Raw genomic sequence first — 11,868 nt, 5'->3', positions numbered from 1 at the left:
CGCTGTTGCAGCGGAGCTGCCCGGAGTAAAGATGGCCACCACGGGCCGTTCCTGAGAGGGGCGGGCTCGGATCGCCACGCCCCCGCCCCAGCCTCCCGGCAGGACGCTGACCCGGGGCCTTCCCATTGGTCGCTGCTCGTGGCGAGCCTGGATTGGGCCACATAAGACCGGGGCGGGTCCCTGCGACCAATAGTGGCGCGGGACTGGAAGGCTGGGCGGGGCCTCGCCGGCGCCCTCAAGTAGCCGGGGGAACGGCCGGCGCGGCTCGGAGCGGGTGGGCGGCCGGGAGGCCGGAGCCGCGCGGCCGCGGACCTGGAGCGCCAGCCGCGTCTTCCCGCAGCGCTGGCCGCCATGCGCCCGCCGCCCCGGGCCGCGCTGGGGCTCCTGCTGCTGCTGTTGCTGCTGCCGCCCGTGCGGCAGGCCGCCACGAAGCCGACACTCTGCATGCAGTGCCGAGGGCTGGTGGACAAGTTCAAGCAGGTGGGCGGGCCGGGCTGGGGGCTGCGGGGCTGGGGCCGGGCGGGGCCGGTGTCGGGGCCGGGCTGGGGGCTGCGGGGCTGGGGCCGGGCGGGGCCCGTGTCGGGGCCGGGCGGGGGGCTGCGGGGCTGCAGGGCAGGGACCGGGCAGCTGGCGGGCTGCGGGGTAGGGCCGGCCTCCTGCGGGCCCAGGTCCCCCCACACACACTGCGGGCCTGGGGTTGAGGGCGGGCAGCACAGAGCCCGGTGGGCACCTTCTCCTGGCAGGGAATGGTGGACACAGCAAAGAAGAACTTCGGCGGTGGGAACACAGCTTGGGAGGAAAAGACGCTGTCCAAGTATGAATTCAGGTGGGTGCCCTAGAGCGCCTGCAGGTCTCTCAGGTGTCTCACTTCCGGCCCTGTCCTGAGAAGCCCAATGTCCCGTCTGGGGTACCTGTGTTAGTAACAGGTGCACAGAACAGTCCCTTAGACACCAGTCACCTGTCCAAGGTGCCCCTGCCCCTGGCCTGGGACTAATGTGCTGGCCCCTGTATGGCCTTCCAGCTTCCACACTGGTCCCTGCAGCCCATTCTCACTGACAGACAGTAGCCTTTCAAAAATGTAAACTGGAACGCCAGTGTCACCTCTGTGAACCACTCCTGGCTTCCCTGCATGCAGGTGAGGGGGGTAAGCTCCCCTCCCTTCTCTGCCCCGAGCTCTGGCCCTGCACCCTGGTGGATGTGATGGTTCAGGGTCTGTGTCCACTCCAGGGCCACTGTATCTCCAGCCTGGCACTGGGCAGGGCCTCGGGACACCCTGTAGGATGAACAAACCGACACCCTGTGAGCCCCGTCCCCCAGCGGGTGCCGACCGGGGCTGTGTATTTTCAGCGAGATCCGCTTCATGGAGATCGTGGAGCGTCTGTGCGAGAGCAGTGACTTCGAGTGTAACCGCATGCTGGAGGAGCAGGAGGAGCACCTGGAGGCCTGGTGGCTGCGGCTGTGAGTGCCCAGGGCCCGCGGTTGCCGCTCGGTTTTCCAACCTGCAGGCTGAAGTCATCTCACTGTGGGAATGGTTCTGGGAACAGTGCAGCGTTCCCGCCTGCCTGTCTCCCATCCTACCCACACGCTGCCACCTGCATTGCCACTGGGCACCTAGACTCTGGTTCCCAGATCCTGGAACACTCTGGAGCACCTGTCACATGAAACTGCATTTTTGTTCTAACGAATCTGCCACGTAAGGTTTAATGAGTGTTTTTGAAAAACCCTTAGGAAGAACGAGCATCCTGACTTATTTGAGTGGTTCTGCGTGAAAACGCTGAAGGTGTGCTGTTCCCCAGGAACCTACGGGCCAGACTGTCGTGGTATGTTTCCTCTTGGGGACATCCCAAGTCTCCTACTTTGTTCCCATTAGTCCTCTCCTGATCCCCCCGGGTGGGTGAGAGCACAGAGGGCACCTGCGTGCACTAGCTCTCCCTGGGGTCTGGGACCCTGCCCCCTTCCGTGAGACAGGACGGCCGCCCACCCCCCGAGGCAGCATGGAGCACCTGGGACCCCAGGCTGTGGCGTCACCACCGACTTTACGTAGAGAAATTCTCTGGGCTGTTGGACTCTTGAGTGTCTAATCCCAGCTGTCCTTTTAATTCCGGGGTTCACAGTGGTGCACAGATGTGTAGGCTCACCTGGGGATTAGACCTAACTGGCCTGCCCGGGTGCTTCTCTCTTCACGCAAGGGGGTGGCCACACTGTGGCGTCCGTGGCCACCAGCCTAGCCCTGCCCACAGAGCAGGGCTTCAGTCCAGGGCCAAGGGCAGTGGGCATCCGTCAGGCTGCACACGCGGCCCTTGCCTTCATGGCTGAAGAAGTAAGCACTGAAATCGGAGCCACACTTTGCTGTTCGGGTGTCACAAACGTCAGCCCTGACAGTCGAGCTGGGTCAGGTGGCCTAAGTCTCAAGGTCAGACCTGGTCCTGGCTACAGCTGCCCCTGCTGCTGCCTCTCCTGTTTTCCCCGGTGCGGACGCAGCAACTGGGTGTCGGTATGTGGCACATGACTGTCAGGCCCACCCACCTGTGGCTTGCCCCTGGGCCAGAGATCCACCGTCAGCCACGCAGACCCCAGAAACCAGTTTCTCCAAACGTCGAGTTGGCCAAGCTTGCGGGCTCTGTGTTTCCCCGCTAGGGTCGCGCAGGTTTGGGTTTTAGTGCCTCTGCGCACGTCGAGGGGTGCAGTGGCATTTTCTCCACCAGCACCCCCGGGTGTTCTCAGAGCGCATGTGTGTTCCCCAAAGCGTGCCAGGGCGGGTCGGAGAGGCCCTGCACCGGGAACGGCCGCTGCAGCGGAGACGGCAGCAGACAGGGGGACGGGTCCTGCCAGTGCCACGTGGGGTACAAGGGGGCCCTGTGCACCGACTGCATGGACGGCTACTTCAGCGCACTCAGGAACCAGACCCACAGCGTCTGCACAGGTACGGAGGCGGCGGCGCCCGGGCCCCGGGGGGCGGTGGGAGCAGCCCGTTCCCAGAGCAGCGCGCTCAGGTGTCAGCCTCCGAACCTGGGCACCCAGGGAAGTCCAGGAGGCTCAGAAGATGTGGCCTGTGAAACCTGTGAAGGAAAGTGACAGAGGCTGTTGGGGGCGCTTCCTGTCCCCAAACAACCCCCAGAAGGGAAAAGCTACTCACTTTCTTCTCCAAGTTCTTCTCTGGACTTAATGTTTCATGGGTGTGGAGTTGGCGGGTTCTGTTATCTTCATCTCTGTGCTTGGGTCTCCTCGTCCTTAGACCTGGCTCCCAGCTGGAGGCCAGGCTCTGCTCGTTCACTTCCCTGGAATGTTCTGGCAAAAGGCTTGCTGTCCCCTGCAGCTGTCCCCACAGGATGGGTGGCCCTGGAGGGCCCCACGGGGTGTCCCTGGCTGGCTGCGTAGTTACTTGGGTCACGTCAGGTACAGGGTGCAGAGGCCAGAACGTGCCCACTGCTGCTCAGGGTAGCCTCTCGGGGTAAGCAGAGGACACTGCGGAGCCCCCCGCGCCCCGGCAGGAGACGGGATGGAGAGATGGTCTGATGTGGGAATTAGAAGGACTCTGAGGCCCCCCTCTCCCCAGCCCCTTTTCTAGGGGCGCCATCTTGCTTACCCTGGTATTGTCACGTGGCCTGGTGTGGGGCGAGGTGGCCAGACAGTCCTGGCCGTGACCCTGGGTGCTTCCCTTCCGGGTGCCCAGAGGTAGAACCTTCCGCGTCGAGACTGACCACGCTGCACAGGTGAGCACGGGCCACGCCCACGTCCTTGTGAGGCTGGGGCGCGCCCTCCGCAGGTGTGGAGCTCGCACACTTACAGGCCTCTCAAATCTGCACGGGAAGCCGTGCAGTGGGCTCTGTGTACGGTCCACCTTCTCGCCGGCTGTCAGTGACGTGGGGAAAACTGGGGGTGTGGCGTCTCAGGACCGAGCCAGTGGCTGGTCTGTGGCTCTCCTGCACGTTCCGTGTAGGGAAACGTGTCCATGCTGGTCAGGACGTGGGCTTTCTGGTTCCCACCCCCCGCTCCGCCTGGCTCTGGGACGTCAGGGCCACTCTGGGCGCCCGTGGGCCGGTGGCCGGAGCGTGCTCTCCTCGCCAGGCGAGGGTCCGGAGCGTGGGTCCCGCTCTTCTCCAGGCTGTGAAACGTTGCCTCAGGGTCGCAGTTTGCTGAGGATTTTATTCTTTTCTTTTTTGTTGTTGCAATTCACCACATAATGAGGATTTTATTCTTAACGGGCGTTGAAGACCCTGTGTATTTTTTTCTCTTTAACACGTGAATATTATGAATCCCATAGATTCGTGATTCATAGGTAGATTTCTCTGTCGAACTCATCTCATTTTCCTGGGGTTTTCCTGTGTTTCGTTTGTTATCCCGCTGACTCGAAACCCCCCATTTCTGAAACGAGCTCTGCTCTGCGTGGGTGGCAGACAGAGGGGTCACGCGCATGCCCGCCTTTGCCTTCCAGCCTGCGACGAGTCCTGCAAGACGTGCTCCGGCCCGACCAGCAGGGACTGCGGCGAGTGCGAAGTGGGCTGGGCGCTCCAGGAGGACGCCTGCGTGGGTGAGGGGGCGCGGGGGGCTCTGCTGGGTCCGCTCCCGCCCGGCCTCTGGACCGCCGCCCGCTCCGTGACGTGGGCAGGCAACTCCGGCGTGAGGGACCCCGCGTGGGGGCGCAGGCCCACGCACCTGCCGTCCGCCAGGGCAGTTGCGGGAAGGGCCGTGTGGCGTCCCTAGTGCCTGAGGCCCGGGCTGGGGGCCGTCAGGCTGCAGCGTGAGGGTCGCCTGACTCAGCCCCACAGGGAAACCTGGGGTTTCGTGTCCCCTGTGCTGGTTTCCTGAGACGCAGGGACGGGGAGTACCGGGGTGGTCCTGGCAGGCAGGATGGGGGGCCGGGGAGCAGTGGGTCCTGGGGTTGTGAGTGGCGGGGCAGGGGACAGTGGCACGGCCAGGTAGAGACTGGTTAGTGGCCGCCCACCAGCGCCTGCCGCACACCTGGCCGTGCCTTGCCCCAAAGGCGCGTGGCCCACCTGGCGCGGGGCTCCCCGGGGCCTTGTTGCCGTGCTGGGTGCAGCCCCGACTCGAGCTGCTGTTCGCCCGGGCCCTGCCCACCTGCTACGGCGGGCCCCAGCTGCTCCTGGCGCGTCTTTTCCTGCTGCCCACACACCTGGCCCCACAGCGCCCCTGCGCCCCAGAGGAACCTCGGCTGCAGGGGCGAGGCCGGGCTCAGTTTCGGTTCCCATCAGGGTTCCTTCCCCGTGGCAGCTGCTCGGCCTTAGGCAAATGGGGGGCCGAGTCCCGCGGGTTTCACACCTCCCGTGGGGAGGTTTGGGGGACTGGAGGAGCCCACACGGCAGCCAGCGGCCCTCGCCCTCCAGGCCTTCCCTCGGTGGCACCGAGTGTCCTGGGCGGGGGGACAAGGTGCGGGGCTGTGGCTCCTCCCCTCCCCTCCCTGCCCGTCCCCAGCCACCCGGGCTGTGGGTCGTGGCAAGCCGCCACCTCAGCCCAGCGTCCTGGCGTCCCTCGCAGCCACGCCGTTCTGTTCCAGATGTGAACGAGTGCGCGGCGGAGACGCCGCCCTGCAGCGACGCGCAGTACTGCAAGAACATCAACGGCTCCTTCTCCTGCGAAGGTGTGTCTGGGCCTGGCCGCCCGCCCGACTTCTCAGGGCCGGGGCTGGGGACAGGCTGGCGCCCAGGAGTCCTGCGGGGGATTCCTTTCTTCCTGTGTGTGTGTGACTGAGACAGGGTCTCGCCCAGGCTGCACTGCAGTGGCGCCATCGTGCCTCACTGCAGCCTCCAACTCCTGGGCTCAAGCGATCCTCCTGCCTCAGCCTCCCGAGTAGCCGGGACTACAGGCATGCGCCACTACGCCCGGCTAATTTTTTTTTATATATATATTTTTAGCTATCCAAGTAATTTCTTTCTATTGTTAGTAGAGACGGGGTCTCGCTCTTGCTCAGGCTGGTCTCCAACTCCTGACCTTGAGCCATCCTCCCGCCTCGGCCTCCCAGAGTGCTGGCACGACAGGCGTGAGCCGCCGCGCCCGGCCTGTTGCTGGACATTTAAATCAAACTGACCGTTATAAACTTTGAATACCCTTGCAGGTAAAACCTTCCGCATTCCTCATTATTCTCTTTGGATTAGTTTCTAAATTCCCCAGAGAAGGGACTGCGTACTTTAGGGCCACGATGTCCCCAGACAGGCTGGGCCGACTCGCAGTCCCCACAGCAGGGACGAGGCCGCCTGTCCCCCGTGTCTGCGACGGCACCGGGCAGTTTCAGCTGCTTTTACGCGGACCGTGGGGTGCCCGACGCCGAGATGTGGTCCCAGCAGCCCCCCAGGTGTCTCCACCGGGCGTCTCTTACGGAACTGCCGGTGGGCAAGCCGACTGTGTCCCCTCGCCGGCTGCGGGTCTTGTTGCAATAGCACCTGCCGAGTCTGGTTTCCACCTGGACAGAAGGACGCACGGGGTCGCTCCACACAGGGCCTCCCCTGCCGTGCGCGCTCCTGCCGGACCCTCGCAGGCACCTCTGCCGCGCGGAGCTGCGCTTCCAGGAGAAAGAGACGGGCTGGTGCAGTCGCCCCAGGGGCCGGTGGGGGGAAACCCACGTTCTCTGCCAGGCGGCGGCTCACGCCTGTAATCCTAGCACCATGGGAGGCCGAGCCGGGAGGATCGCTCAAGGTCAGGAGTTCGAAACCAGCCTGAGCAAGAGTGAGACCCCGTCTCTACTAGAAATAGGAAGAAATTAATTGGGTAACTAAAAATATATAGAAAAGAAATTAGCCAGGCATGGTGGCGCATGCCTGTAGTCCCAGCTACTCGGGAGGCTGAGGCAGGAGGATCACTTGAGCCCAGGAGTCTGAGGTTGCTGTGAGCTAGGCTGACGCCACGGCACTCACTCTAGCCTGGGCAACAGAGTGAGACTCTGTCTCAAAAAAAATTAATTAAAAATTAAATAAAAACCCAAGCTCTCACCAGTGTGGGCGCCTCTGGCGTCTGTGGGTTCAGATCCCATCTTGCGTGTGTGGACGGCGGGTGTGTGGACACGGGTGTGTGGATGGCGGGCGTGTGGACAGCAGGCGTCTGGACGGCGGGTGTGTGGACGCGGGCGTGTGGACGTGGGTGTGTGGACGTGGCGGTCTGACGTCCCTCCTTATTTCCAGAGTGCGACCCCACGTGCGTGGGCTGCACGGGGGACGGCCCAGGCATGTGCAAAGAGTGCGTCCCTGGCTACGCGAAGGACGGCGGGCAGTGCGCAGGTCAGTGGCGCCGTCTCTGGAGGGTCCTCGGTGTGGGCGCGGCCAGGGGCCGGGAGACAGCAGGCCCTGCGGCAGGTGCGGCTCCCTGAGCCTCACAGGGGTCTCGAGAGCTGCGGGCGCAGCGGGTGGGGGGCCGGGCTCTGCCTCCGGTGTCGTGGGTGCCGCCGGGACGGCGGCTCTGGTCCAGCCTCAGGTGCCCGGCCTCCACCTTCCCCGCCGCCTCTGTGGCTCAGGGTCGGGGCCTCCTGGGTCACGCGTGACCAGTCTGGGAAGTCACGGGCCAGCTGGGACCCGAGCGAAGAAAGGCAGCAGGTGTATTGATGCCTGATCACAGGTGTACCCACGCCTGATCACAGGTGTACCCATGCCTGAGCATACGTGGGGCTTCCCGCCTCACCTTTGCTGGACGTCTCCTGCTCTGGGTTTTCTGCCGCTTGAGGGTCTGACCCAGGGGTCCTCAAAGTATGGCCCGAGGGCCACATGCGGCCGGCCGAGGACATTTTTCCGGCTCGCTGGATGTTTTTGCCACCGCTGCCTGTCCTGCTCAGCAGCCGACTCGTCCCGGGCCCGCTGTGCACATGTGTGGAATGTGCGCCGCACTCCCCAACGGCCCTCCAGCGGTCTGAGGGACAGGGGACTGGCCCCCTGTTTAAAAAGTTTGAGGACCCCTGGGACCTTTTGAGACGTGGAAGTCCACCCTCCTAAAGCCTTTCCTGGCCTTCCTTTTGTCTAGGGCGACCTTTGTAATCGCCGTTGCTTTCATTATCCGAATGAATTGTGAGTGGATTTCAAACGCTGATGTGTGTCTGTTAAACCAAGTAACTTATTAAAACGGAGCATTTCTGTTTCAGACGTAGACGAGTGCTCGCTGGCTGAAAAACCGTGTGCGAGGAAGGACGAAAACTGCTACAACACCCTGGGGAGCTACGTCTGCGTATGTCCCGAAGGCTTCGTGGAAACCGAGGACGCCTGTGTGCCCGCGGCCCCGGGCGGTGAGTGGCTCCCACGCGGCCCGCCCTGCCCCGGGCTGTGGGGTTTGTGTGTGCGCCGGCTGCCTGGCCTGAGAACCTCAAAAAAGAGAAATTGACCGGGCGCAGTGGCTCACGCCCGTAATCCTAGCACTCTGGGAGGCCAAGGTGGGAGGATCGCTCAAGGTCAGGAGTTCAAAACCACCCTGAGCAAGAGTGAGACCCTGTCTCTACTAAAAATAGAAACAAATTAACTGGCCAACTAAAAATACATACAAAAAATTAGCTGGGCATGGTGGCGCATGCCTGTAGTTCCAGCTACTCAGGAGGCTGAGGCAGGAGGATTGCTTGAGCCCAGGAATTTGAGGTTGCTGTGAGCTAGGCTGATGCCACGGCACTCTAGCCTAGGCAACAGGGCAAGACTCTGTCTCAAAAAAAAGAGAGAGAGAGAAATTAATATGCACAATGGCCTCAGGGTGGTGATTTCCCCAGTTCCTGGAAGACAGGTGTGTAAAACACACTCAGCCGAGAGGTGCCAGCTTTCCAAGGGTAAGCGAAGGCGAGGAAAGGAAAAGTTATTGAAACTTGAAATTCAGCAGGTGGATGCCGGCAGAGCAGATGTAGGTAAAGGTGCAGTTAGTGAACCGGAGATCGGGTCTGGGGAAGCCACCGGATTGCTGCGGAGAGACAGCGACCTGTGGGGAGGGGGTGCACAGCGAGGTGACACCCCCATCAGCAAGGACCCCAGACTCTCGGGGCTTCGGCAGCAGGACTGTCCCCGTGGTTCTGGAGGCCGGCAGCCTGGGAGCGAGACGGCAGCAGGCCGCTCCTTCCGAGGCCTGTCCGCGGCCCGTAGGCGCCAGCTCCCCGCGTCTGTGGCGGCCACGAGTGCGTCTCACGCCGCCCACACGCCCCTCCTTCCCTTTCCATGAGGACACCTGACTGCGTCAGGCCCACCCCCGTGGCCCTGTCCTACCTCAGTCACCTGCAAAGACCCTGTTTCCAAACAAGGTCACGCTCACAGGTCCCGGGGGTTAAGACTTCATCTCCTGGGGAACACGGTTCTGTGCGTGGCGTGGAGGGGGGACAGAAGCAGCGTTCAGTGAGGCGATGGCTAAGAGCGTTCCAGAATGAATAAGACCCGGCTCGTGTTCCAGAAGCTCCAAGTCCCGAGGAGGACAGTAAAAGCGACTCCACATACAGGGGCCTGGTAGCAAACGGAAGGGGGAGCCGGGGGCCGGGTCCTGCTCACCCTGCTTCGAGGCCACTGGCCGGCCCCATCCCTTTGGCCCAGCGTGTCCCGATGGGCCCCACACCGTCCACCCCCCCATGGCTCGAGTCTTCCACGCCGTGGCAGGGTGGTGGCTCTGAAATGCCATCTGGCCATGTCTCGCCTGCCTGGGTGCCCCAGCCATGGGGGGGCAACGGGACACCCGGGTCCTGGTCTCCAGCTGGGCGTGGAGGGGCTGCTGTGTCCAGAGGGAGCCGGGCACCGTCCCCAGGGCCGGGTGGCCCATGTCAGGCCACCCTCTGTGGTCCCAGGGGAAGCCTGGATCCCGGGCCCTCCGTGGGGCTCTTCCCTCGACGATCTGTTTTCCGACAGACGGCGCAGAAGAAGGAAGCCCGGCACAGCCGCCCTCCCGGGAAGACCTGTGACAACACACCCAGCGTCAGAAGCCAGACTCGCCCCTTAAATTATTCAGAACGACGTCCCGCGTGGACCGTGGCTCCAGGGACGCCGTCCCCACCCCGGCAGGTGGACAGTCCAGGGGAGGAGCTGCCCTTGAAATGGTTGATTGACACTCATTTGGCCCTCAGAGCTGCATTTCTCAGTTGTTCATAAACAGACTCGTTTATTTTGATACAGTTCTTTGTAATAAAATTGACCCTTGAAGGTAGTCGGGAATGGGGTGTGTGGATCCGCCTCCCTGCACAGGCCTTCAGCTTGCTACGTCCTGCCAGGACGGCCGGGGTCCGCAGAGGCGGCAGGTCCTCGTGGGCAGGTGGCTCTGCTGTCCCTGAACGGGTGGGGGCGGGTCGCGGCGCACCTGGGAGGGGCGGGAGGCCCAGGCCCCCCCTGCAGCAGCCCCGCCGAGCGAACGCTGTCCGGGGACTACAGAGAGGAAGGGGACCCTCGGGTGGGTGAAAGGCCATCCCTGGGGCACAGCTGGAGACAGATGTCCATCACAGACCGACCCCAAGGCCAGCTCCTCTGGGAACGAGGAAAGCTGGCCGTGGGATTGGGAGGCTCGGCCTCTGCGTGGGCTCTGGCCCACCGGGGTCTCCCAGCGGCCCCCAGGGCCCGTTCCACCCGGCCCCACCACCCCTTCTCCCGCTCCTCGGTCACGCCGCCCAAGCCCTCCAGCCGCCCGTTCTGCGTGGACGTCGCCCTGGGTGCGTGGCTGCTGCCCTCCCTCCCTCCCTGCGCGGCCCCTGCATCCTCCTGGATCAGGGAGCCCACCCCACACCTTGACGCGCCCATGCGTGCTGGGCCCTAGGTGGTCACTCTGACCCGGGCACAGGGTCAGAGCCCCTGTGGCCAGGACTCTCCCCCACTCCCAGGGGTCCCAGGTGGGCAGGGCTGAGTCTTGCCTCTGGCCCTTCCTGGGCTGTTGCTGTCCCAGCTGGCCTTGCCCCTCCTCGTGGTAACCGAACACCGTCTAGCCCCAGGCCAGGTCTCCCTGGATTCCTGGAGGGAGCACGGCTCGCATACACGGCTGGGGTGGGCTGCTCTCGTGCAGCTCAGACCCGTGCAGCGACCGTGGCACGCTGGCACTGGTCTCTCCTACGTCACAAGACCGTCCGGAGACGGCATCGCCACGGTGCAGGCAGGAGGGGGGCGGCTTAGAAGTGAGGGCAGAGCGTGGTGAGGAGGACACGGATGGTGATAGCAAGAAGGGCGGGGCAGGCGGGTGGGGGGACGCAGGCTGTGCCTCCCTGGGCCACCAAGCGGAAGGATGGACCCTGCAACTGGGGGGCGCCCCGGACCCCTCAGGCTGCGTGGAAGGGAGGTGACTGGGTGGGGCCGGTCCGAGAGCTGGGACGGGAGGACTATCAGGTGGGTGTGACGCCAGGCGTGGCAGAGCGGTGGACAGGTGGGAGGTGGGGTGTCTGGGTGAGCAGGAGGAGAGGGCACAGGGCAGCGGGGGGACTCCCACGGCGGGGCGGAGGGGAAGCGGGGGCCAAGTCGGCCGGCCAGGGCTGGAGCACTCGGGTACACGCGTGTGCCGCCCGCAAGCACGGCCCGGCGGGTTCCCCGGGGAGGCGCTGTCGGCCCGTCTCCGGCCCACGGCGGCGCCCAAGCCACCTCCCAGGTGCGGCCGCGCAGCGCCTTGCAGCTGGCAACGCGAGAGGCCCCGGGGGGCGACGGGGGGCGACGGGGGCCGCGGGGCTGCGGGCCCACCTGGGGCGCGGGTGTTGGCGACCCCCACGGGGCCCGGGGCGCGCGCCCCTCCCCACGCAGCTCCGCCCGCGGCGACCCGCGGACCGCGCTCGGGCGGCGGGACCGGCGGGGGCGCGGCCGGCAGGTGGCGCTGCGGGCCCGGCTCGGGTCCCGTCGCCGCCCGGGCCGCGCCGCCCGCTCGGAGCCGCGTGGGCCTGCAGGGCCGCCACGCTCCCACCCTCCGTTCCCAGGCCCCGCGTCCTCTGGGGACGCAGGCACGCTCAGGTCC

General features: G+C 64.6%; 1 protein-coding gene across 1 annotated transcript; it reads left to right on the top strand.

Annotated features, from left to right (window-relative positions):
* The first annotated feature begins 211 nt into the window (after positions 1–211).
* On the top strand, positions 212–10,095 carry CRELD2 (CRELD disulfide isomerase 2). Its single transcript, XM_012789581.2, has 10 exons — positions 212–480; positions 744–826; positions 1,348–1,458; positions 1,729–1,820; positions 2,747–2,923; positions 4,436–4,531; positions 5,516–5,599; positions 7,134–7,229; positions 8,081–8,221; positions 9,801–10,095. The coding sequence occupies exons 1-10, from the start codon at positions 352–354 to the stop codon at positions 9,851–9,853; spliced, it is 1,062 nt and encodes a 353-aa protein (XP_012645035.2). The 5' UTR covers positions 212–351; the 3' UTR covers positions 9,854–10,095.
* Positions 10,096–11,868: the final 1,773 nt, after the last annotated feature.

This window comes from Microcebus murinus, chromosome 10 (genome assembly GCF_040939455.1).
Source record: "Microcebus murinus isolate Inina chromosome 10, M.murinus_Inina_mat1.0, whole genome shotgun sequence".
NCBI lineage: Eukaryota > Metazoa > Chordata > Mammalia > Primates > Cheirogaleidae > Microcebus > Microcebus murinus.
This window is presented reverse-complemented; position numbering and strand designations above follow the sequence as displayed.

Bases quoted from the DNA above. Each gene is read 5' to 3' on its own strand.
- CRELD2 (XM_012789581.2), top strand. From the start codon at position 352: ATGCGCCCGCCGCCCCGGGCCGCGCTGGGGCTCCTGCTGCTGCTGTTG. The intron at 481-743 runs GTGGGCGGGCCG...TTCTCCTGGCAG, and splicing joins TGGTGGACAAGTTCAAGCAG to GGAATGGTGGACACAGCAAA. The intron at 8,222-9,800 runs GTGAGTGGCTCC...GTTTTCCGACAG, and splicing joins TGTGCCCGCGGCCCCGGGCG to ACGGCGCAGAAGAAGGAAGC.